The sequence below is a fragment of the Lipophrys pholis genome (assembly GCF_963383615.2).
Source record: "Lipophrys pholis genome assembly, chromosome: 13".
Lineage (NCBI taxonomy): Eukaryota > Metazoa > Chordata > Actinopteri > Blenniiformes > Blenniidae > Lipophrys > Lipophrys pholis.
The window spans coordinates 13,544,116-13,570,535 of NC_137632.1; the positions used below are offsets into that span (position 1 = coordinate 13,544,116).

Here is a 26,420-nt window from a genome sequence, read left to right on the forward strand (position 1 = left end):
TAAGTAAATACAATTTGAAAACTTGTTTTTTCAAAATTAATGCTTCATTGATTTTGTGTAGCAAGTTCAGTTGAGCCCGTGTACACATGGGGTTTATTTATTTTATGGGGTGAAATGTTAGTGTCAACAAAACAAGACTAAAGAGTGAAAGGGCATGTGAGGTTATAGAGGGAGAGGAAGAGTCCCCAGCTGACCCGAGCACATCTCGACTCGCAGAGAGAGAGCCCTCTGGGTGCTCCTCATTACTCAAACTCATGAAAGTTTCATCAAGAGAAACATAGCGTGCATTCAGACTTCCACTGATTGTACCATAAAAGTAGTGGAAATTCTGTTGTGTGGCTTATCGGTTTGGCGCCCCCAAAAAAAGAAGACTGCTGATATAGACTCAGAATAGGACTATTCATTGACGATGGCTCTTATGATTAGAACAGATGGTACGTCTTATGAGGTGTTATACAACCGTTCACCGAATGACCAAACGGAGGTCAGTGTGTTTGAGGACAAAAAAGCAAAAAATCTAAGCGTATGATAGACATTTTTATTTATCTTTTTTTCATTCACATCAGTACTCAGGAACAGGTATATCTAAATGTTAATCAATCATTATCTATATCTCACACAAAACTTTTTTTCTATCTTATGATCAAACATTCAACCATCGACCTGACTGCGTCATCCTGAAATGAGTCACAATCGTTTGCACTCTTAACAGGTTTCATGTATTTATGAATAGAATTTTAATCATCATGTCATACATATTGATTATTGGACTGTACCTTTTTGAATAGAATATTCTGTTAAGAATGAGAAACAAAACCTCTTTGCCAAGGTTTGGCAGATGATTGCAGGTTGCCTCTACCAAAAAAAAAAGAAAAATATCTGTGTAAATATATATATATATATATATATATATATATATATATATATATATATATATATATATATATATATATATATATATATATATATATATATATATATATATATATATATATCTCACTATAGGAAAGTTAATCCATGAACAGCTGTGTTAAGAATGGGGACAATGGCATTATGCTGTGGCTGAACAGCACCATACAATGTTTACAATAAAGTTTGGAGAGTTGCCTGGCAGCAGAAAGTACACAATGGAAACGGCCCTGCGGCGCTGCTCTTTATGCCAGCGTCAGGCCTGAAAGACGTGCCTTTGTACACATATTACTACTGCAGGACATTTGACATGTGCAAAATGAAATGCGAGCGTCATAATGTCTCCTCTTTCACCGTGACTTCCTCAAATGCAGAGACAAGCTTCAGTTGTTGACATGTCAATAACGAGGGACAATTACTCATACAAACAACAGCGGGATTAAATATCTTTTTATGCATCTCATGCTGAGAGACACCTTAGTGTGATGTTCGGTGTCCTGTATGACTATGAAACACCCGGATACCTGGTTGAATTTCATTTTATAATATCATACTCAGATTTCCCAGTATTGGGAGTTTGAAGAAATTCCTCAGCACTTCAATGGAAGACCAGTAAATAGTGGCCTTTCTCTGCGTTTAACAGATATATATGAATTCACAGCAACATTTTTTTGTTGCTATTTTATAAAGAAGAGTAGAGTGACACCTCTCTGGTGCTGCCAAACAGGGGTCACACACCCCAGCCTAACTTTTTCATCACACAGGAAGGTACAAAGTTATGCTACCAACCTGCTTCCTGAAGCCGCTGAATTTTGTTGCAGCTCTGACACTGTGGCGGTGTCATTTCTCAGGAATCCAATCAAGGGGGAAGTGAAGGCAAACGCCTTCTGTCTCCAGTTTATCTTTCTGCAAGGATGAAGTTGCTGTTAAAGATTTTAAGAGAAAACAAAGAGTGCTGATTCTTCATCTTTCTTTTTAACTTACTGGTACAGATTGTTGACGTGAGTATGTGGAAGAATGAGAACAACCAAGTAACAAAATGTCGTACAATAACCTCACTCTTATTTCCCTTGGAAATACCCACTGTGTGTGTGTGTGTGTGTGTGTGTGTGTGTGTGTGTGTGTGTGTGTGTGTGTGTGTGTGTGTGTGTGTGCGCACGTGTGTGTGTGTGTGTGTGTGTGTGTGTGTGAGTGTGTGTGTGTGTGTGTGTGTGTGTGTGTTTGTTTGAGTGGGGGTGATGGGATTGAAGAGGTTTGTCTTTACTGAGGCAGGTATGAGGTTGGACTATAAATCAAAGGCATCTACCCACCACTGGCACCATCTGATTGAAAAACCAACAGTGGTGGCAGAAAATGTGAATTAATGGCAACCTTCAGCAAAGTACAAGCTCAATACTATAATCAAAACACTGCTGTTATCAGTGTTCTAGGTTTCGACAGTTCTGGCTTTCACTAATCCATCAAACTGCAGGTATGTAGTAACTAAAGAGAGGGTTGTTGTAAAATAATATACTTTGGTGATATGATACCAAATGTGACAGCAATCGCACCACGACTTCAGCTCATTTTCAGGTGAAAGTAATGGGTCAATATATATGATAAACTGATATAACTGAAACCAAAGGTGACCGGCATTGTAAAGAAGTTCATCGGGCCAATAGGAGTCAATGGGTCAGCATTAGAGGAAAGGGAAAGAGCCCTGATTCAGCACTCTGCTCAGGACACTAATGGAGGGGGCAGGGTCGAGAGAAGCAATTGAACCACCCACCTTTTATGGAACACTGAAAGGAAAGGTTATCTCTGACTTTTGTGTTTGTGTAACACTACAATAATATTGATTTCACCTAGTAATATCCAAAAGAAAGTCATTTTGTATACTGCTCAAATTGTCTTAGTTACTGAAATGCACAAACAGGGCTGCCAAGAACTTACTCAAATATAGTTGTTATGGAGGGAAGAATAACAGACACCAGGGTGTGTGTGTGTGTGTGTGTGTGTGTGTGTGTGTGTGCGTGCATGCATACGTGCATGATACGTTCACAAACATGCAATCAAGACACTATATGCAATCAGATACACAAGTTTCTGGTCTCTATCTCTCTCTCACACACACACACACACACACACACACACACACACACACACACACACACACACACACACACACACACACACACACACACACACACTTGTGGGGACCACTGACATAATTCTTTCCCTGTCGCCCCTTTCCATACCCTACCATCACATCTGACCCAGTCTTTGGATTGTAACTTCTACCCTATTCAGATTGTCACTCTGGTCTAAAAATGCATATTTTGTACAGAACATTGCTTTATAATAGAATAATGACCAATTCAATTTGTAACCAAGTAAGTAATACAATCAAGTTTTTTATAGTGACACCTTTTTTATGTTGTTTCTTTGGTGTGTGGAACTATAATGTCTGCGGTGTCATTGTATCAGGTGGAGTAACGTCGGATGGTTTCACTTTTGATTTCACTTCAAAAAAATCAAAACTCCTTTCACAAGACAGGTATCGTTTGTACAACGTCTGTTGAGAACTCCGCTGGCTGTTTTTCAAACTTCTCTGAAAGTGAATTGACAGCAATACTATTTACCTTCACAGTGATCATACACGGTTACCAAAAGCAGTGAAAGTATGTGTTTATAACGTGACACGAAGCTTGATTTACACTCACCACTTTCAAGCATGAAACCCACCAGGTGGAACGTTTGGTATGCGTCCTTTTAGTGAACAAAAATACAGGGGTGAACCAGTGTCGTCGTGTCGTTTGTTTGAATAATAACGGAATTAAAAATAGCTGAAAAATTAGGGAAATCCTTTTTATTATCGTTCAAGAATGTAATTTTAACGCATATCAAGCAAAACATCACAGATTTGTAGTTTGTTTCAGACCCGCACTCGCCATTCACCCCCGGACGGTGACACGAATGGTTTGCCCCGCCGTAGCGGCGCCTGTCCTGGTCGAGTTGACTGCAAATCAATGAAGGCGGTCAAACAAATAGGGCCGGTGGATCGAAGTTGGGACAATTTACGGAGGGTATATTTTTTTTAAAGGATAGTGGGATAACAAGGACATGTACTTGGCGAATATGCGCAGTAACACGCTTTGTTGTGCTTTAGCGGAGTAAAGAGGGCGCCTATGTCAACCAGTTGTCCACTTCGACGCGGAGTTTTACTGTAACAGCGATAGAATTTTGGGGCTCGCAGAGAACTGACCCTCCTCTCCACAGTGAGGATGATCTTTGCAAATACTGGAAACCCACTGAGGACGCCGTATCGCAAACAGGTAAATGTTTACCAAGGCTACCTGTAATGTTCTCAAGTCATGTCATCTTTCTGTTGTTAAATAGCTTAACGCGAGCTGAGGGAAGTTGTTGTTGTTGTTGTGTAAATGTTAAAGATGCGCTCATGTTTGTAGTTCAATCTCCAAGTATCGGCCACTTCTTCAGCAGATCACTACTTATTGCTCAGGCTGTGGTCCTGGACCAGCAGTCGACCACTGCGAGGCCCAGGACACTAGTACATACGCCTGATAAACAAAAAAAAAACAACCTAAACAACAAAACTAAAAGTTCAACACACTCTGTTAGAGCCCGAGATGTATTTGATAGATTTCAAACTGTGAAGTGCACCCAAACTTGCTATTGACATCATTTTAGAGACAACCAAACCATTCCACATTCTACATATTAACTCATTCAGACTAGCAAATATTAAATACTTTTCTAACTGACCATCTAACTTAAAATGTAGTAAATCTATTTATTATTAGGACTATTTACTGGTTGGATCCCAAGCCACCCACTGTGTTGTCTTACTTTATTAATTACATTTTTTGTACATTTAAAGAAATATGAAATCAAACAATTGCCTGATAGATCCACTTTGTTCGAATTACATAGTGTTCTTTAAAACTCCCTTGAAGCCCCCCCCCCCCTTGAGATTTGAATAAACATATTTACTCTGTGGTGCTCATGCTGTTATCCTGTGGCTAAAGCTCCATGGGCGAGGCCTGTTACTGGAAACCCTGTGTATATTTCCAGCTAGGATATGACAGGGTCTGCTGGTCTGGAGCTGGCTGATAAGATGCCGTCCTCTCCCCATCTCACAGGCCTATATCTGACCGCTCAGGCGCCTCAAAACAAAGTTGATCGTATATAATGCACATTGAGGTTTTTCTTTCAAGGTTAAAAATGCATGTATTTGTCATGTCGTTATATGTAAAGAACTCAAAATTCCTACTTGTAGCCTAGATACAATTAGTTGTTGTCTACCTGCCATTTGGTAAAATGTTGTAATGGTTGATGGGAAATTACGTGTTTTACAAATAAATACAGTTCCATGTGATCAGTTTCAATTTATGCCATGATGCAATTATAGCCTGTACCCAATATCAGTTTGATATCTTCAAACTTTTTGAACAGCAGAAGCTCATTCGTCATTCAGCACTGAAACATAGAACAATAAAAGGCATTCTTTCTGTTAGCCTTTAAGCAATTTAATAACAGACATACTCACAAGGCTAATATGTGGAGGTTATTCTCCTGTAGGCAATTAAACTGTAGCAGAAAGTCGCTGTGCCACAAGATGACACATGAGTGTCGGTCTGAACTTGGAAAAAGAGAAAATGACACGGCGTGTGGTGATGGGATAAAGACATCTCTATTAGTTTGATTCAACTCCTTTTGGTACAGATGAATAGAAATAGTGAAATAACTGATTGGGCAGATAGTTTATAACTGTGGAGGACCTACGGAACAAGCCGAGGAAAAAATATATTATCCTTCGAATAAAACCACGAGATGTCCTATTTATGTGAAAGAATATGCAGCAACGCTATTGAGACTGGTTCAGTATGACCCACACCGCTTGTGATTATTAATCTTGCACATCGCTGTGGTCATTTGGTATTTATTGGTAAGGTTCTGCTTTTACATCTACAACCTTGGCAGCAATAATAAAATAGCCATTTAGGCCACTGTTAAAATTCAAGACTTGCTTACCTTTTAAAAATGTGGAAGCATTTTGTGCGCTCACAATACCACAATTGTTTCTTATTTAACTGTGATGCAGGTCATGCTTTAAAAGGCAGGTGACCGGAGGTTTTGTTGGAGGAATTTTAAGGGTTTCTGCCACCGGTTTTGAAAACAGGAGGCTAAACTCATTTCATGGCGGAGGCATGGGAGGTGGTAAACCAGTCAGTCACAACAGAAGATCCTCTCGACATCCAGACTTCTGTTGCTCAATCTTGTCACCACTTCATGCTTGGGATTCCTTCGGCTTCCTCTCAGCTTGTGATTCCTCAGAGAGATAGAGTTGGGAGGGGTGGGGAGGGGAGGGCGGGGGTTCAGCTGGATAATCAGTGTCAGATAGTCAGGAAAAAGACAATGGTCTGTCAGACCAAGACATCTGGGTCTTGTCAACGTCCAGTTGCTCAACAACTAGAAATGTGTGCTTTTAACCCCTCGCTCTCAGCTGGACATGTTGCACAGCTACGAAAATGCAGCAATAAGAATTTGAAAAAGATACAGCCAAACTTAAAGTAACTTGCATACTATTTAACTGGACAAATCTACTCGTGAATGAGGGCATTAAGGTCAGGAAGTGTAACACTACACCAGAGAGGACAGCGATAGCTTTTCTAACACCTCGAGGCATTGTAGCATCACTGCGACACTGATGTCAAAGCCGGAGGTCCCCGTAGACTGATTGCGCAGACTGTGGAAGTGGAGATTGGTCTGCACATATGGATCACCGCTCAGGACAGCATTAATCCTCACACTGGACAGATACTCGCATGATACTATGATGATGTCCTCTCCGATATCCACACAGAAAATCAGTTTTCCCCTTGTGCCCGATTGCGCAGCATACGAGTGATTTTCAGAAAGTTCTGGCTTTGATGGGATGCCGTTATTGGTGCAATACATTTGTCCAGATGGGTAATGCGCAACAAGATTGACTTCAAACGACTGTGTCTCTGCCTATTTCAGCCACCTGTTGTCCCATCGTCACACCCAATGGCTCCACCCAGTCCGAGCACCAACAACAGCAGCAGCAGCAGCAGCAGCACTGCAGGCTGGGACCAGCTCAGCAAAACAAACCTCTACATCCGAGGCCTGTCCCCGTCAACCACAGACCATGACCTGGTCAAGCTCTGTCAGCCGTGAGTGTTATCTGCTATTGATTGGCTATCGATTGCTTTTAGCCTCCGTGGTTCAGTTTCAGTTGGCGCTGGCTGTCACGTATTAGCAGTCATTGGCACGAACCCAAAACAAGTAGTGAACAAGTTCAACTCTTCGATTTGGATTTATTTCCCTTTTGGAAATACAAGGATTTATATTTGTTGATTTTGGAATTGTATATTTTAGTGACACTGCTTCTATAATTACTACAATTAAAGAATATAAACTTTGAGGGTGTTTTTATCTTCACTTAGAAGTGTGTATGCGTGTATGTTTGTTTGCTTTTGGATGTCTGCCATTCAGAACTCAAATTTCTTTGAAGCCAAAATGGTTTATTTTTCTGCGTGTTTGGCTTGGAGATTCTAGCAATTTTAAATGTGCTTGCTTCACTCCCTTCGTGAATGAAGGGACAACATGAGCTGTAGTTTCCGGTGCATTCAGCGTTTCTCTCAAGATCATATTAATTGCTTCCAAACTGGCTTTCGTTAATGATACACACATGAACATGCAGGAGAATTTGATGCTCCGCGAAGGTTACGGTTGAGAGTAAAACCATGCATCAGCAGGGAAAGAAGGTTTAGTAAGTTCATGCTCTTTCACCCAGTTTGGCATCTCTGATAATCCGCAGCAGTTTGTTTTGCGCCGTGTTTTGCGGCTTGCATCAGTGTCATTATGTGTCACAAATAATAAACGACTATACCTTTCTCCACATTGCTTACATTCAGATTAAATTCACCGCACCTGCGATGAAATGTGTTGTGAACAAAAGATATGGTTCAGATGAACATCTCAAGCAGGATGTTTAGAAAGGAAGTATACATTTCTGTTGTCCTTGTGTTTTATACAACTCTGTTGTTATCACATTTATCTAATACCTTAATTTGTAAGTGAGGGTTTCGCGGTTTGATACCATCTAACTTTGAGCCTGTTTCATTATTACAAGGCGTTCTCCAGCAATTTCCTGTGGTCGAACACATTACTTCAACAGCTCTGGTACATTTTTGGCAATGATATGAACAAAACTGTAGTTTTAATTGCCATAATGTCTGTGTTTATTTAGGAAGGGGTTTGCTATACCAAGAAAAATAGAAAATCAGTTGTCGATTAACTGTAAAGATTGTTCCTGAACGGACAGGGTCATCACCAAGTGACCCATATTCTCTACTGGAAGTCCTTGTATAACCTCTGATTTAGTGTTGTTTGTTAGTTTTTTTGTTTGTTTTTGCTGAAGAAATGGGGACTATTTGAGACGTGTGATGAGAGCTTTGCACACATAGAGGGGTTTTCAGCACCACACGGAAACCACTTCCTGTTTCTCATTTTCTGCTATGATGTCATGAAATATTGCTCAACAGTGTGTGCGTGTGTGTGTAACGAACTGACGATGTCTCACCTTTCTGCTCCTTTTATTTTAGGTATGGCAAAATTGTTTCGACCAAAGCTATTCTGGACAAAGCTACGAATAAATGTAAAGGTGTGTGAAACGTTTCTGTTTGTATTAGCATTGTTATCCCCTCCCAGAGTGCAAATGGAAGTAAAGACCTACGTTTTCTCCAAATTTCCTGCCGAACGGCAGACATCCTGTGTGTGACTCCTATCAAAACAGTCAGTCCTCCAGCGCGCTGTGTGCTTTTCAGATGATCCATGCAGTTCAGGAAACAGACAGCGTGGCTGCTTAATGTTGCCTCCCAGCTTGTGTTATTTTAGGCCGCAGCCCTTGTCTGCTGCTGTCACTGCCGTGCATGACTCCTGGGGAAGAAGTGGCCATCTGGATCGGTTCTAGTGGACTCCCTACCTGACTAAAGAGGGACTCACTGATTCTATATAGTGGCGATGAGATTAAGAGATTGCTATGTCACTCTCCTCTGGATTATACGGATGCCGATTAATCAAAGGCGCCCGGTGAAAGGGCACACCGTTTAAGACCTTGGAGGAATTTCAAATCAAAATCAGCAATGGCTTTTACAGAAACGTCTTTTACATCAAAGATACAAAATTGTCTTCATTTGTCGAAAAGCCACTGTTTTAAAAGAACTTTCAGTCAAAACTAAAGTAGCAATGTTCAGTTTCATTTCTCATAAAACACATCTCTACGTTTTCATAAACAAACAAGAAAAAAAAGGGCATGCTCAAATTTGTGATGCAACAAATCTTCCAAAAATATTTAAATCTGCTTTGGCCACCTTTACTTGAAATATGAATTCCACTTGATTGTTAATAGGAATCCTGCCCCGGCAGTATTGTACACCTGAAAAGAACCAGAGCTGCAAGTGGGGCACAAAAAGTTGCAGAAAGACATTAAAGGTCAGCAGTTGTGAAACCAGTCTTCAGGTAAATAAACCTAAACAGAGCAGGATTTCCTGACCATAGAAATCCCTGTTATGACTGACACATTTTACCACAGTGTTATTAAGAGAATAGCTACCAATATACTGAAAACAAGTAACTGCATATATTTTTTAATAAATTGAAATGCACAATAAATTTTCCATTAGAATTTGTTAATTGGTAGATAGACTAATTGCAATAGATTATAGTAATATGTGGTCAAAAGTACACTCTGCATTCTATTTCTGTTGTCCGAATAGTAAAGGTTTTAAAAAACAAGTTTGCAGGCTACAATGACAGGAGCCCAACGAATGTGTTCTGTGAACTACAGTTTTCCCATGTCTGCTGAAACTCGTAGAATTACTATCCATCCAGTTATCCAGTTCCCAAACTGTTTAATCCAACTGCTTGGGGCTGAATATGGGTGTAGGCTGTGTACACAACCTGTTGGACAAGTCACCAGTCCATTCCATCGAAAAGCAAATTCGCCTTGGTAATTATTTCTAATGAGGAATACATTGATGTGATTAAGAAAAAGAGAAAACCTATGATCATACTGCAACTTGTGTAACCTCTGATTTGTATAAAACATTTGGTAACAGTGACAGGCATTCCTCAGCAGAGAGAGTCGTGACATTTTCACTATACTTCATTTTGAATAGACTAAATATAGCAAGTGCAGTAGAGGCCAAAGACTATAGGTGCACCCTGTTTGCGCCCCCCTGGACAAAGAGCTGACCCAAGCCACTGGCATCTACATCAGCACATTTTGCCTACACAAACACACACACACACACACACACACACAAAAGGACTTGAGCACTTAATACAGACTGACCCGGCCGTCCTATTTAATACAGAAACATACACGCTGCATCAAAGTGAAATCATTCCACACTATAAGCACATCATCATCATCATCATATACAAACTGAGGAACACGCAGCTCATAGCTCTTCATCACAGAGAGCAGCACACCCAAACCAATATTTGGACCGTGATCGGCTTTGTATGTCGAATTTCTCCTAACTGTGCTGCTTGTCTCATCAGGATATGGCTTCGTGGACTTTGACAGCCCCGCTGCAGCTCAGAAGGCTGTGGCTGCCCTGAAGACTACTGGTGTCCAAGCTCAGATGGCAAAGGTAAGGATTGATTACACTTTAATCCTGCTATCGCATCCAAACAAGTCACCCAGTAACACTGTTGTCCTCCATCTGGCTGGTCGGGCAACCTAAACCTAATCCTGGTGGTATTAAATAGCAAGCCTGGAATCCCTGACTGCAGGCCACACGCTCCTCGGACCGCTGGTCCGTGGACTGCTCAGCAGCTCTTGACACACTCGGTTATGAAGGAAACCTGATTTAAAAAAAAAAAAAAAAACCAGTTTGTGGAAATGTGCTTAATCTTTTGTCATCTCTGTCGTTCCGCTCAAAATCTACTGACACACTTACATCTCAAATGTGACTTGTGCGTCAGTCTGTCGCTATCGTCTCCATTTGCTCGTCAATGAAACAAGTTTTTGCAAGGCGTGGCTCTTTCAACACTATTATTGACGATTCTGAAATGAACAGGATAATAATATAATGGGGGGGTAGTGTGTTAGAGGCTGACTGTATTCTGCTAGGTTAGGGTTGCATCATAAATATGAATTGTCCTTCTTTTTCAGAGTGTTAAACAAAGAATTGGGTTGTTGTAGCGTATGCAGCTTGATGTCAGAGCTGATGTTCATCTGTCACCTCGGGACAATCTTAGTGAGCGTTTGACAACCTGTAACAACAAAGATGTTTGCTATATCAACAGAAGCGGCTGCACCCTTTCCCTTGTGCTCCGTCTTTCCTGCTTCCCTATACCTCACCCGTCTCATTTTCATTTTCATTTTGTTATCTTATAAAGTCTGACTCTCATTTGTGCAGTTAATGGTTTCACTTTGGTTTGTAAAGGTGCGGTTAGAGCTTCACCTCTGTGGGTTCATATCATGTTTGTCTCCTTTTGTAAAGGTTTATGAAAGCCTGTAAAAATCTGTCATCGTCATACGGACATGGGATTAATGACAACCTCTATGGATTTAGAAGAATTCAATAATATTAGCACAACACAATAGGTTTATGACACGAGTGAGAAAAAGCATCCACCTTAAGCAGATTAGAGACATCGACAACGTCCTTCACTGAACCAGCAATCAGATGACACTCAGGATTTGCTCGACTCCTCAGAGGCCTTTTCTAATAAATGCCACTGCAAGGCCATTGTCCGCCTGTTGTGAACGTGGCTGTCCTAACATACAGCGGCATCTAAAGCAGCACTGCGAACACTGTGAATAACATGGTCTCACAAGTATGTGAAAGGCCAGCGGTCTAATTGTTCGGCTGCATTCCTGTTGTCTCTCAACTTGTTCGTCATATAATGACGTCAGATCTTTTGAAAAACCGGGTGGTGGCGTTTCCATCAAGGCTTAAACAGACTGTGCCGGTATGGAATCTATGCCCTTTAGAAAGTTAATGGGGCTAGTTGTTCTAACATTAATGTGCAGGGAACAAATGTTTTTTATAGAAATAAATGAAGAATCTGGATGTTTTCCAGCATTTGACTTCCATCCAATCAACAACTTCTAGTTTCACTGCAGTACTAGTGTTGCATTGATGTCCCGTCTTTTCATGGTGCATTGTTAGTATATGTAGCTCATAGAAGCAGCCGCACCGTGTGGAGTTGAGGGCCAAGGTTGAAAGAATTACTGACAATATTATCTCAAACTGCTTGTCGTCAGTCCATGAGTCTGTCTTACTTTCCAACATAATCAAATATCAACATAAAATGTCTTTAAACCATTGCTTGTCTTCAGTTTGAGACAGTCAGAATCACACTGTGCATAACTGATTCAATTATGACTTTGCAAGTTTGGCCCCGTTTACGCGACAACAAATACGAGTGTATTTGCAAAACTTTCTTTACTTTTGGGGGGTCCGTTTACACGACACCAGTGTGCGGATCCACTGTATCCGCAAAGTTTTTAATCCGGCTCCCAAGGTTGAAAGATTCTTTCACGGCCGCTATTCCCTCCTGCAGAGACTGCCCGGAGGCTACGGAGCCCGTTACTGCGCACATGTGTGTCTCTCCCCCTCCCTCCTGCCCAACCACTTGTAAACAAACATGGCGGCCGCGTAGTGGTATGAATCACGGTCCGTATTCTAGTTTTATTGTCTATATCAGTAGTTTTATAGTTGAGACTCACTGATAGCATCCGATGCGTCATCAGTCCATGCGGATGTGCGGCGCTCTCCCACTTTCCTCACGTTGATAGTGTATTGTTCTGCGCACACCCGTCTGTGGAGTTTCATTGCAAAATCGAGCAACAGCGCCCTCCCGTGGCCCGGCATACTAACTACATCGTTGTCTCTGTGCCCGCTGCTGCAGTGTAAACACGGATTAGGTGTGTAGGTCGTGTAAACGGGGCCTTAGAAAACAATACGTACACCTCCAGGAAAACCGTTCTTGCATTTGCTCTCTCTCTCAGAATAAATCAAAAACATCAAATCATTCACACAAACGCCTTTACTTCAAAGCTCTGGCAGACTTGTGATCACCAGTCATTAGAGTGCTCGGACAAAAATAGCTTGAAAGCGCTAGAAAAACATCTAAATATGACATAGTTACACGTCACGCTATGCAAGGTATTGCAATCAAAGAGGACAGATTGTAATGAGTGGCTTTCTGCTGCACTTCCTGATGACATATTTATTAAACTCAGGGATGTTGGAGCAGGGAGACGCCTGAAACCTGCAGGACTGTAGCACCGTCTGCACCAGGAATCCACATCTCGGTTCTCAGTGGATTAAAGCTTTCTCAGCTCCAAATCATTGCACATGTGCTTTACTGTAACATCTTTGATATTTGTTGTATTTTTCAATATTTTGCTTAAAACTTTTCAGTTGGTCAGATTGCAGTCATTAGACATTGTGAGGAAGAGCGTTTGTGGTTGACTTCATCAATAAAACATTCTGTCATTCGTCGCACCCTAAAAGTTTGAATCGCTGAGTCACGAGTCAGCTTTGTGCCTACAGGTAAAACTAAGACCTGGCTGAATGTATGATCAAGAAATGGTTAATGATTGAAAAGATGTAATCTTATTAAGAATTGATCAGTTTCCTCACTGTTGTTTGATAAAGCACATGACAGGATAAATGCTCAGCTCTGCCACTAAAGATCTAAAAGAAGTTGCCTTTCAATGTTATAATGAGCAAATGAATACGCCCGTGGAATAAAAGCAAAACATGATTAAATACACATCATCTATGAGCCATCGCACTGTCTTCAAATCTTTTTGTGTTTTCCTATTCAGCATGAACAATAGAATTGTTGATGACTTGGCTACAAAAAAAATTTTTTGTCCTCCTAATTGTGAAACGTTGGTTTTTCTGCCATTACATTCCTGTTTGCGCTCCAACCCGTTCCTGTTGCTGACTGTGAACAACACCTCACTGATGAATATTAATGATGGGAGGCCACTCTCCAGGGACTTGCAGGGACGTCTCGTGTTTCTGCTGATGCTTTTAAAATAGGTCAAGAAATCGGCTCGTGAGGGCAGTAAGCCACCAGAGGCTGTATGTATATCTCTTATAACTGCTCTTAGTGACCATTTAATACCTGAAATCCCCAACAGAGACACACTGGAGAAACCGGCCATTAGCGCAGTCATGATAACCCCATTACACTCGTCCGTTTTAGGTTATTCAATGCTTAGCCTTTTACTGGAATACTGCTCCTTCACCCATTCGTATACATTACCAACAGCTAAATAACCAATATTGGGAGTGGTTTCAATATTACTGATAACGTGTGGACGTGTCTTCCTCTTTTTTTTTCCATCGTACAGCAACAAGAACAAGATCCGACGAACCTTTACATCTCCAACTTGCCTCTGTCGATGAATGAGCAGGAGCTGGAGAACATGCTGAAGCATTTTGGCCAGGTTGTGTCCACACGCATCCTGAGGGACTCCTGCGGAGTCAGCAGAGGCGTGGGCTTTGCAAGGTTGGTATCTTGTGCCATTTTTAGTTGAATCAAACCAGTGTTGAGAAACGGCGTTCCCCGTGCAAATGCAGTTTAATCCAGGGGCAATCACCATTTGGCCACTGCAATAGTGTGGAGTGATACAAAGGACTGCTTGTTACAAAACCACAAAATACAAGTTGCGCAAGTCACCTTTACTGACAATTAATAGTTAAGAGTCTTATTCTTTCTGATCATTTCCAATCGTTGTACTATTTAAAAGTCAATTAATATTTTGTAAATGTCTCTCTTGACAGCATTTAACAGATTTGTGGAGATTTGTTTAGAAAGGACTCCTTTTGGGGACTTTTTGAGGAAGCCCGTAATTCACATAATAAGTCAAAATGTTTGTACTGGTCATTATTTTTTAGAGCAGGTCCTGCAGGTTACTCACAGAATCCCTGCAGGCTATCAAGTGCACACAAGCATCTCTTTGGCAACCTCCGTGCTAAATATAGCTATAATTGAATTAAGTGAAGTATATCCTCCAGGAGTGGTTGTCAGTCCTGCCTTTTTGCTTTGTTTGCTAAAAAAGAGCCAAGAGGCACATCTTTGCAACAGGTAACGGGAAGAGGTCACGGTTTTGTTCCTAGATACCAGAAATACGAACACAAATGCCCAAATTCCTTTCTTAATAATGGCGAAAAGAAACTTGCAGTTGGTATTGGTACTAATTCAAATACATAATTGCTGTAATACAATACAGCTGCATGACTAATCTTTTTTCCATCCATCCATCAATCTTCTATACCACTTAATCCTGTTCAGATTTGCGGGACGCAAACATAGAGAGACAAGATACCCACCCACTCACATTCACACCTCGGGGCAATTTATGGTCATCATTTAACTTCACATGCATCACATGCACGCTAACCTCCGCTCCATCATGCGGCCTCAATCCATTCTACTGGCTTACATACAATTGGCAAAAGAAAAGTGACATTTTAAGATGTTTTTCAAGACACATGTCAAACAGTTTAATGAAGATTCAGGGGGCAGAAACGTTTTTTTATTTTTTTATTATCATATGAAAACCTCCTTGAGTTTTGACACTGAATTATTATTACTGTACGTGTCTGATTTTATGACGGTGTTTTGTTTAGATTTTTGTGTGGGAATAAGTCTCACAAAGAGTGGTTCTCTCATATTCAGTATCTGATATTCAGTTCCTGGTGTTATGCAGAACTTTGCACAGAAGCTTCAGAAACAAAACCAACGTGCTGGAAACATGATGCTCCAAACTGCTGCGGCTCATTTACAATTTGGTCCGCACGGACAACAGGGAAAGCGCTCTTGATGATCATACCAAGAGGATGGGAAGGCTTTAAATGCTGCGTCACCGAAGGCTTTGGGTGTCAGCGAGGATGAAGTGCTTTGGGAGGAGCAGGCGGAACAGGAGCACTCGAGCAACAATAGCTGGAACGAAACGAGCCGGGCAGGAAATCTGTGGGGAATCACCTGAGGACTGAGTTATTAGACTAATATCCCAGATGTTCACCAAAGTCACACGGTTAAGCATGCGCATGCCCGTGTGCTCATGTCCTGTTATTGATATATATAAAAAATATTAACAACAGCTGTTTAATTCCAAGTGTTTTTAATGTCTTTATTTTAAATTTTTTTTTAAAAGAAAGTCTGAAAAACCTTTTTCAATACAGGTGTCTTGTAAAAGAAAGATTGTCTCATACATTGTCTGGCCCTAACAAAATAAAGTCACCGCTGATGCAGTGAGTAGCTTCTCTCCATGTGGAAAGACACGTCCTGTGGATGTGGAAAAAATATTATTCTGTTTCAGAAGGGTCAAATCCGTAGCGTGCATCAAGCAGAGAAAACATCTAAGGAGTTTACAGAACCTACTAAAAATTGGGTTAAGAATTGTCCAACCCATCATTAAAACTCAGGCTGTGTTTAATAGTGACAGTAAGAGCATTTCCACACACAATGCAAAGAGAACGAGGGATTGGGATTGAACAGCTCTGGCGCTCCCAGAAAACCACTAATCAGTGAAGCTAATTGGGGGGGGTAAAGCTTGAAATTGCTCGGGAGCATAAAGATCGGACTCTGGAGCAATGGAAGAAGGTCCTGTAGTGTGACGATTCCAGATTCCCTCTGTTCCAGAGTGATCAGGGTAAGAAGAGAGGCAGAGGAAGTGATGCACCATCATGCCTCGTCCTACTGAACAAGCCTGGGGGAGCAGTGCTGTGATCTCATGTTGCTGCAGTTGGTCAGGTCTCGCTTCAGCAACATTATGCATCTAAAGAATGAAGTCAGCTGACTACCTGAATATCCTGAAAGACAAGGTTATTCCATCAATGGATTTCTTTCTTCCCCGATGGCACGGGCATATTCCAAGATGACAATCCCATGATTCATCTGGCGCAAATTGTGCAAGAGTGGTTCAGGGAGCATGAGACCTCATTTTCACACATGGATTGGCCACCAGAGAGTCCAGACTTAACCCTGCTTTTCTTTTCTTTTTTTTTTTAGGTCTTTATGTAAAAATAATACTAAAGAGACTGCTTTATTGATAATGACCAGACAGAGGTGCTTGTGCATGGACAAATGCGACTCTTTACAAAGAAAATATTTCCAGACTGACTGGGCGGTTTAATTATAGTGGCAATGATCACTTCCTCCAGCCGTACGTGCCTAACCTGACATTTGACAGAAGTACCTGACGGACAAAGCCAGAGTCAAGATGCACAAGGCAAAAATATCAGCGCGTCATCGGAATGTTTATACCAAGGAGTGCTCTGAAAGGCGTGTCCAGCCAGAATGATTAGGCATTTTAATTTCTTTATTAATCTCCTAATGATTAAACCACCTCCAGTCGTAGATCATCGCATGTTACCACAACAATCAACCAATGCTGTGCTTTGTGTCTCTTGTGTAACTTCAGGATGGAGTCCACTGAAAAATGCGACGCAGTTATTTCTCACTTCAATGGGAAGTTCATTAAGACACCTGCAGGCACCCCAGGTAAGAGCATGATCTACATTCCTGGGATGGTCAGTCTTTCTGCGGCACTTTATTACAACAATGCTCGTGAAAGAAACACCACTGGTCGTGGTGGGCGGGGTTATACAAGCGTGATGATGACTGCACATGGTGATTCATGCCTCGAACAGGAGTCAGAGAGTCTGCTCGTACAGAGCTCGCATACACTTAAGCCCTGAGTGGCAGAGCACAGAGACGAGGGAGGGAGAGAGAGAGTGAGAGAGAGGGCTCCTCTTGGTGTCTACCACTCCTTCTCTAAGCTTTTTAATTGGATTATTAGACTGAAATAGTCTCTGCTGGCCTTGCCCTGTTTAGAAAGGGGAGGGGATTACAGCCTCCACAGCTGCCAAATTAGATGTCTGCATTTCCAGGCAGCCGAGGAAACGCGTCCTCCCATGCTTCGGGGCGTGAATGACGGCATGGCGAGCAATGATCGACAAATATGCGTGTGTGACAGTGTTTGTTAAAGACAAGCCCTTTTGTTTTATGGCCCTATTCTTTTTCTCCAGCGCCATCCGAACCATTACTCTGCAAGTTTGCCGATGGCGGACAAAAGAAGAGACAGAGTCAGAATAAATTCAGCCAAAATGGCCGTTCCTGGGCTCGAGACAGTGACTCCAGACTGGTAAGTGATACCCGGGGTGGAATATGAGAGCTGCAGCAACTAACGTACACCAATCAGTGAACATATCGCAGTCTAAATGAACCAACCTCAGGACTGCAGGAGGACTGGCTCGGTCCTGAGTTTGGTGTACTACTGGCACTTGAGTATAAAAAATGTGTACATAGCAACCATTTCATTCATTTTACATTTGCATTGTGTGATACCATCAACTCTCCGCTGCTGTTGCTGAGCTAATTTTGAGCTCTAGTTCTTATCTAGATAGTCAGACCAGACCAGATCTCATTGCAAATAATTTGCCCTCAGCTTGTTTTGCAAGAACTAACCACAATTGCCACAATGACTACTTGGAGGCATGTTTGTGTAGGGCGTATTTAACAGGTTTTTCTTTTTTTTTTTTTTAAATGTGTGTGTGTGTGTGTGTGTGTGTGTGTGTGTGTGTGTGTGTGTGTGTGTGTGTGTGTGTGTGTGTGTGTGTGTGTGTGTGTGTGTGTGTGTGTGTGTGTGTGTGTGTGTGTGTGTGTGTGTGTGTGTGTGTGTGTGTGTGTGTGTGTGTGTGTGTGTGTGTGTGTGTGTGTGTGTGTGTGTGTGTGTGTGTGTGTGTGTGTGTGTGTGTGTGTGTGTGTGTGTGTGCTTTTAATCTGCATGACAGCATAGTCTTTAATTCTAGGCTGCAGTGTGGCCCCACCCCCGACACTGAGGAACAAAAAGTAGTATTGTCAATCGGCCAAATCTGAAAATGTGTAGGCTCTTTTTTTTTTTTTTTTTTTTTTTTTTTTTTCCTTTACAAAATGATATAAATATAAGCCGTCGATTGTCTTAATTTGTCTTAATATTCATCACGCCCTGACTGTTTAGGCTCTGTTGTAAAGTCTGAACTACTAGTCCATAGTGTGGCCTCCGGGACTTCTGCAGCCCAGGCAGTCGGTCACAGAAAGATAATCATCAGCTTGTTCACACATCTGCAACATTCAGTCAAAACACACACTGATATTGAAGCATTCACTCAGATTAGATTAGGGAGATTTGGCAGAAATTAACTAACTGTGCAATCTGAATCAATTCAAAATATAAAATTGTCGTCATTCAAAGGTGGAGACGGTTTTACTCAGCTGACGTTTGCTCAGGGTTGCTGTAATATGTATTTAACATTTCTTTTTTTCCTAAATGAACTACCTTATCAAAGTGCTGGACTCAAACCTTTTCGTGTAACTTATATATGTGTTTATAACGTACATCACACCCGTGTAACAAATCCAGCTTTCAGCTTCACACAGCAGACGATGACTTTCTATCGATTTCTTTTCTTTTCAGGCTGGAATGACACTCACATATGACCCCAGTACAGCCGCTATGCAAAATGGGTAATTCACGCTTGCACCGTCATGCTCAGCACATTTTTCATTGCACCTCATTAAAAAAGGATCCTGCGTCTGCGTTCACAGGTTTTTTCCACCGGCGTACAGTATTTCAAACAGGATGATCGCCCAAACGTCCATGTCTCCCTACATGTCTCCAGTTTCAACATATCAGGTTTGAATCCCTCTCCTCGTGGAACAATGTCAAGTACTGAAAAGGTTTTAGTCTATAGGTGCATTTAATGTATTAAAGTTTGAGTTTCCCATAGTTTATTATGGGAAAATCAGGATTTACAAGCATTTTCTGTTTAATTTAAGCTTAGAAGTGCTCCATCTTCTCCTGGGAGAGAGCTCCTCTCAGTTATGGGCATGTCACAGTCCATCGTAATGCCTACAGGGAGAAGATGCAGAGCACACAGGAAGGCCTGTAAGCCCCGGCTCGTACAGGAGACGGTCTCACTGTGTTCTGACCTCCGCAATACTCTTTTAACTCATGAAAATCTTAAATATGTTCTCAAAATATCAGAATGCCACAATTGTTCTAGCTGAAATCTTGACGCACCTGCCACACCCCAGTATTTGTATAAAGTATGACTCAACCAATACTTAAAAGGTTTTACTGTAATACAGAAAAGAGCTTGTAATGACTTCCACAAACATAAAGTTTGCCTTTCTGACTGTAAAGAAGCAATAATCTAATAAATTAGTAAAACAAACTGTGAAATCTAGAAATGCAGCGCTATTTGTGTATCGTTACATTATTGGTTGCAGTTATTACATTTCAAAAGGGTTTATTTTAATGCTACTTCATTTGTGTCATAGGTTATTGACAAACTATTATCATAGCGAATCAAATATCTGATTATTACTGTTATTACTATTCCATTTAGAAAAAAAAAAAGGCCACAGTTATTCCATGTTTGGTAGGATTTACATTTTTACATTCTTGGTTGTTCCACTGCTACTGTGCCTGCTTTTTCACTTGATCTCCCCCAGTGGCTACATGACTACAGGACCTGTTATTTTCACAGTACCCGTGTATTTACAGAGTATTTTTTGTGGACCTTGCAGGTCCCGAATCCTTCCTGGATGTCTCACCAACCCTACATAATGCAGCATCCAGTAAGTGCAATAACTGATGGAGTCTGTCCTCGTCGTCTTATCTTTTTCTCCGCCGTGGTTGCAGCAGAATTTTTTATTTTTTTTCTTCTCTCCCTTTGAACAGGCAGCGATAGTATGTGAGAGTAGTAGGTGACACATAAGGTGACACTGATCCCTGACGATTTACAGGACTAAAGTGTTGGCGTGCAGATATAAAAAAACGACTGCTTTGGAGATCCTGCAGGAAAACTGTGTATTTAATGACAGATGCTAAACATTTTCTAGCAGATGGGTGTACATTGAGAGTGAAGCGTCTTCCCTTAGTGTGGAGGAGAGCCAGCAGAGAGGAGAAAACGCTTCCTGGTGCACCGTGCTGGCCAAGATGCTTACAGACGACTTGCACAACTTGTAACTTTCACCCTTGTGTTTGCCTGAGGCCCCGTCCAACCGAACTCTCCTGCGTTTGCATCTTACAATTCATAATTTAGTTGTCCAGAGATTCTATTATCTTATATTTTAGCCTTACTGTAAGTTCACTGGCGCTCTGCATTCTTCTCACCTGCTGGCTCTGTTCATGCAGGGTACAGTAATATCGCCCTCTATGGACCCTGCTATGTCATTGCAGCCTGCCTCCATGATGACCCCTCTCGCTCAGCAGATGGGCCACCTCTCTCTGGGCAACGCAGGAGCGGTGAGAGATTCAGAAATGACTCCACAAACTGTACCAGTAAGCTCCATGGAGGTACTTTAACGTATAACTATATTCCTTCTTCTTCTTTCCCTAGTTTATGGCTGCCAACACAGCTATGCAAGGAGCATATATCCCACAATACGCACACATGCAGACGTCAGCTGTACCTGTGGAGGTACGTACGATAAGCTCCCGCTGTAGCAGACGGTAAGATCCAGTCGTGAGGTTTTTTTCTCACTCTCTTGTGTTCCAGGAAAACGGTGCTCCATCACAGGCAGACTCAACCGCCAATCATTCTCCATACTCCTACCAACCAACCAAGTAGTGCTGAGGTAACATCTGGACAACAGCAGGAACCACCGTGTCTGCGCGTCCAGTGGATCTTCACTGTTTCCCGCGGGGCGTTTCAGATATTTAAGCCAGACTATTTTTGGTATCAATGTCAGAGAGCTTATCCAAGTTCATTGAATGATTCGAATATATTTAAAGAAGTTTTATTTTCATACAAGAAAACGTTTATTTTTATTAGGGTTTTTTTCACTTCGTTTTTTTTTTTTTCTTTTGAGGATTTATTTGAAAAGGATGTTTTTGTGCTTGCTGTGTGAGTGTTCCTGTGGTGAAGTGTTCCGTGTTGTTTTCTTGTAAAGTGATTTTTTTTCTTCTCTATAGTACTTTAGATCGATCTTGCTGTCTTGAGTAAAATTTTGCCTTAATAGTTTTGATACAGTAGTTGTACAGGCCACCGCAGAGGGGCAGAGAGCAAGAACATTTTAAAAGCTATTTCCTGTGGAGTCGGCTGCAGGGATTTTTTTTTTTCTTTTCTTTCTTTTTTCACTTTTATTCTCCAGAAACCAAAAAGACTTTTGAATTTTTCTTAAAAAAAAAAAAAGAAAATAGCTTTAAAATAAATGGCTGCATATGTGATCGTTTAATTGGATTAAAGAGACAGTGAGGACGACCTTCCCGTGGACGTGCTGGAAAGATCACATTTTTAACTTTGCCTTTTTTTAGATACGCACGTAAACCCTGGCGGTGACATGGAGAAAATGTATTTTGATTGTCGGTCAAGGTTTTGGTTCCTGGGTGGTGTTAAATTCTTACTTTGATGGAGTATGTATTGATCAGTTTTACTTTGAAAAAAAAACTACAATAGGAAACATGATTGTTGTGGGGTGGGGGGGTGGGGGGTGGCAAATCAAAGCCTTATAGAAAAACAGAGAGATAAATGGTAAAATGTGTATTTTATTGCACCTCACTCATTGATAGGAGACAAACAAACTGGGCACTTTGAATTGCAGTTTACTTCACCAAATATTGTGACGGAGTTTCCCGAGGAAAACGACATAATTTGTCTCTTAAACCGGCACGTGACTGAAAATTAGACTGCTGTCCGGACAGTGTGCCTTTTTAATGTGTTGAGTTTTTACTGGGATCAGCACACACACACACACGAGCTTCAACAAGTTTCACAACCCATTCTCATAGGAATAGTTCAATGCAATATTGGGGTGAAAATGAAAAATGTCTGCAAAATGACAGTGCTTCTATCTGTTTAGCAGAAAATAAGGCATTGGTGCAGACTGGATCGCGGCGTCTTCGACAAAGTGTGCGCTTCAACCTCGTGGTCAGTCAGACCAGTTATCTACCTCAGACTTTTCTTTCTCCTCTGCATTCGGCCGGGTTAGCAGGTCCAGCCCGTCCTCCCAGACCAAATGCCACACACCCAGGAGCTGGCCACAGGCAGCCGTTTCCTTTTCAGGTTGTTGTGGGGGGGGGGTTTGTTGTTGTTTTTTTCTGATGCATTGTTGTCAGTAGAGGGGGACACCATGTTAGTACTGATGTCCACACGATCTGCTTGTTCAGGAAGGTTGATCTGAAGCTTTTAAGATCAACAATGACATCTAAGCTTGGTGGGTTTTCACTGGATCTGAGTCTTGTTGTTTTTTTTGTTTGTTTGTTTGTTTTTTTTGGGGGGGGGGGCTGAACAAAGCATGATCTAATTTGTAGATAGCCAAATGGGTGCAACACATGGAAAAGGGCGCTGCGATTGTACTTGATCTTGGTGCGTGAAGCATGAGAACGTGGAGTAATACTGTCTTGTGAGGTTTATGCTGCTAGTGTTGTCCGAGCCAAGTGCCATGGTGTCTGGGTCAAGAGTTGGAAGAGGTGCTTCAACCACAAATTGCTCACATAAACAACCACCGTATCGAACAGTCATTAACTTATAAGGAAAAACTTTTAATTTATAAAGATTTTTTTTTTTTGTGTACAGACGGCTTGATGAAATAAGAGATTTTCAGAGTTTTATGAAAGTTTTTTTCTATCTTGTGCCATAAATGCCAGAAGTAAGTGGTATGTACAGTTTAAGGAATTTCTTTTTCTGTATAATTTTTTATTTTTTTTTATAGGGTTTGTTGAAGCCTTTTTATTGAGTAGGTTCTTGCCCGAGGTTTATTCTGTTCATTTCTTTTGACATTTTTTTTTTGAATAAAAATTTCTAAAACGCTGTAAATCTTGTCATTTATTTCCAGGAGGAACTGATGAGCCGCACGGGGGGGGGGGGGATCTTCAGTCCACCCGTTTTTAAATGGCTGCGCCCAGTTGTGACCTTGCAATGTTGACTTATGAAATTATGTAAATATATCAGCGTTTTTTTGTTTTTTTTTAATCAAACATTATGATAAATGTTAATATGATGGAAGTTTGACAGGGATGAAATCCAAAGCCGTCTCACTCTCTTTTTCAGTGGATTGGTTAATGAGGACGTTGGCCTTATTAAAATGTGCAAAATAGTGCCGCTGTAACTTTTAACCTGACAGCTTGAAAATAATGTCTTTACTAAATTATAGAGGGGATGCCAAAAGAAACATATCGATGGATATCATGCAGTCGTATGTGGCTCTGGTTTTTAGCATCCATGGCTAATAAAGGAGAATTTAAAAAAAAAAAGTGGAAGAAAAGGAACATCTGCTTGGTCTCATCATCAATGCAGCAGCTGACGAAGGTCACTTTGCTGCCAGCTTCCTCGCAGAAAGCAGACTCCGCTAATTTGACCGTGGCCATCTTTACCTCGCACATTAATCAGTTTTTCAGATCTACTGGAATTAATGAGACATTATGTTGTGCAGGTGGAATTTTTATTTTTTTTATTTTTTTTTTGTGGACTGAAAGCTGCCACCTATTAGAGGTGACGCTTTCCTCTAAAAAATTGCTATGTTTTGTAAAAAACAAAACCAAAACAACTAGCTAATTGAACGTAGCCTTGTGATACTAATAAAGGAAAGTCTGCAACCACAGCTCACTGAACAACCCATACTTGTGATGCTGCTATGGACCACCAGTGTTTATGAATTGCCTTGCTTACAATCCAGACGGTGGCGGCCTGCTAGGGACCATGTCAACACTGTCACATGGTATTGTTGACAACATGCATGGCCTGGACAGAGAGGCTTTGGGAATCGGGCGGTATGGCGAAGGGCGGGTAGTTGGGGAGGGGGGCGGGGGGGAGTGGGGGTGGGGGCCACTCATGAGGCTTGGATTTGGTCTTCAGTGAGCAGGCCTCGCCGTGGCAGATGGGACCCCGCGGTGTCCTGTGGAGTGTTGTGCCACCCTACGGGGAGCCGCCAGCTCCAGACGAGGAGCAAAACTCACACTCCAGCTTTCTGTGTTTGTGCCACATGCGCCTACGAGCAAGAGAGCTGAAAGCCCCTCTTCCCCAAGAAACACTCTCCTCCTCCTCCTCCTCCTCCTCCTCCTCCTGAGGCCTTCTCCTCCTTCAACTTCACAGCACTGTCTCATAACTGTCTGCCGCTTTCGACGCAAATATTTCATACACAATGGTGTCCTCCAAACTTTGAACAAATTCTAATTAATTGCCGTCACACTGAAAGCTCTGTTGTCTTATTGTGTCACTGTTTATTGGTGCAGACTGATGTTTGGTAATGATGCTCAATCAAATGCTCACAACACAAAGGACTCCAGACTAGGGTGATCGACTTCAGTTACGACCGTATTCAAACCTGTTTCTCTAATAACCAGCATGTTTTTATGAATAGTTGTGAATTTTAATTACAAAACGAATTGTCATAAAGTAACTTTTTACAATTTATTATTTGGTAAATGTGTCATGAATGTAGATATGCAGGCAAAAACAATACTTAATGTACTTTTATAGTTGAAAACAAGTCATGCAAAGTACAATTATTCTACCATGGAAAATCGCTGATTTAGCTTTGCTTACAAAACGTTGATGTGGGGCATTTTTTCTGAACTGTCTTTGATTCAGACGGGCAATTTGAATTGAATAAATGCTGTTGACAACACAACTAATTATAGTTTCTGCTCAAAGAGACTTTTTTTTTTTATTTATTTACACTCTCACCCATAATTGAGTAAGATATAAGCAGTGTAACAGAATGTGCAGTCAAGTCAACATTTCCATACTCCGTTGGCACTCTGGTGATGAGTATGTAATGACATCTTATAAATCCTATGTATAATAAAGCAGCCATGGAGTCAAGGCATGACTTTAATGTACACCAAGTAAACACTGTCGTCACAATGCGAACCATAGGGAAACACAATGCACAATGCAACACAAGGTGTGAGGAATTTAAGGCTGCAGCCAAGAGAGGAAGTCCCACCTTATTGTTTGGGAGGGGGTGAGGCTAAAGTAAACAGGAAAAAATGGGATTGTTTGAATATGAGCCAATTATATTCGCATAATTGCCTATAGCTTCTCTATGGTTTAATATTTCTCAAACTATGTTTTGGAGAGTTAAGTATGGTGGGTTTTTTGCAGAGCGGGTGGGGGGGGGGGGGGGGGTCGTCATGCATTCGTCTCCGTGATTTTCATAATTTCCATTAATGTCTGGAATTACTGTTCACTGCCATTCACAGCATGCGACATGGGTTTGAGCCACACTCTTCTAGGTGCAGAACTCTGTGCCCACAGCGCCATCTGCAGGTTTTATTGTTTAAAAAAAAAATAAACTGAGTTGATACGTATTTAAAAAAAAGAAAAAAAAGAAAAAAGAAAAAGTACTTCAGCAAATGATAAAGAGGGATGAATCAACAAAAATAGTAAGGACAAAGTAAAAAAACGAAACAAAAACTTCAAAATGAAAATGTACAAGAGCAGAAATCAATCTTC

The 26,420-nt window shown here is 41.3% G+C and overlaps 1 protein-coding gene across 2 annotated transcripts; it reads left to right on the forward strand.

Annotated features, from left to right (window-relative positions):
- Positions 1–3,894: 3,894 nt before the first annotated feature.
- Positions 3,895–23,776, forward strand: rbms1b (RNA binding motif, single stranded interacting protein 1b). 2 transcript variants are annotated; one of them, XM_080478804.1, is made up of 13 exons: positions 3,895–4,223; positions 6,931–7,103; positions 8,538–8,596; positions 10,501–10,592; positions 14,321–14,478; positions 17,399–17,478; positions 18,006–18,121; positions 19,433–19,482; positions 19,564–19,651; positions 20,548–20,598; positions 21,158–21,268; positions 21,363–21,443; positions 21,522–23,776. In XM_080478804.1, exons 1-13 carry the CDS (start codon positions 4,173–4,175, stop codon positions 21,591–21,593), a joined length of 1,182 nt encoding a protein of 393 aa, XP_080334930.1. In that variant the 5' UTR covers positions 3,895–4,172; the 3' UTR covers positions 21,594–23,776. The 2 variants fall into 2 exon arrangements, with proteins under 2 accessions (XP_080334930.1, XP_080334931.1); XM_080478805.1 differs by having other exon boundaries at positions 3,912–4,223; positions 21,203–21,268; positions 21,522–22,403.
- The last annotated feature ends 2,644 nt before the right edge of the window (positions 23,777–26,420 follow it).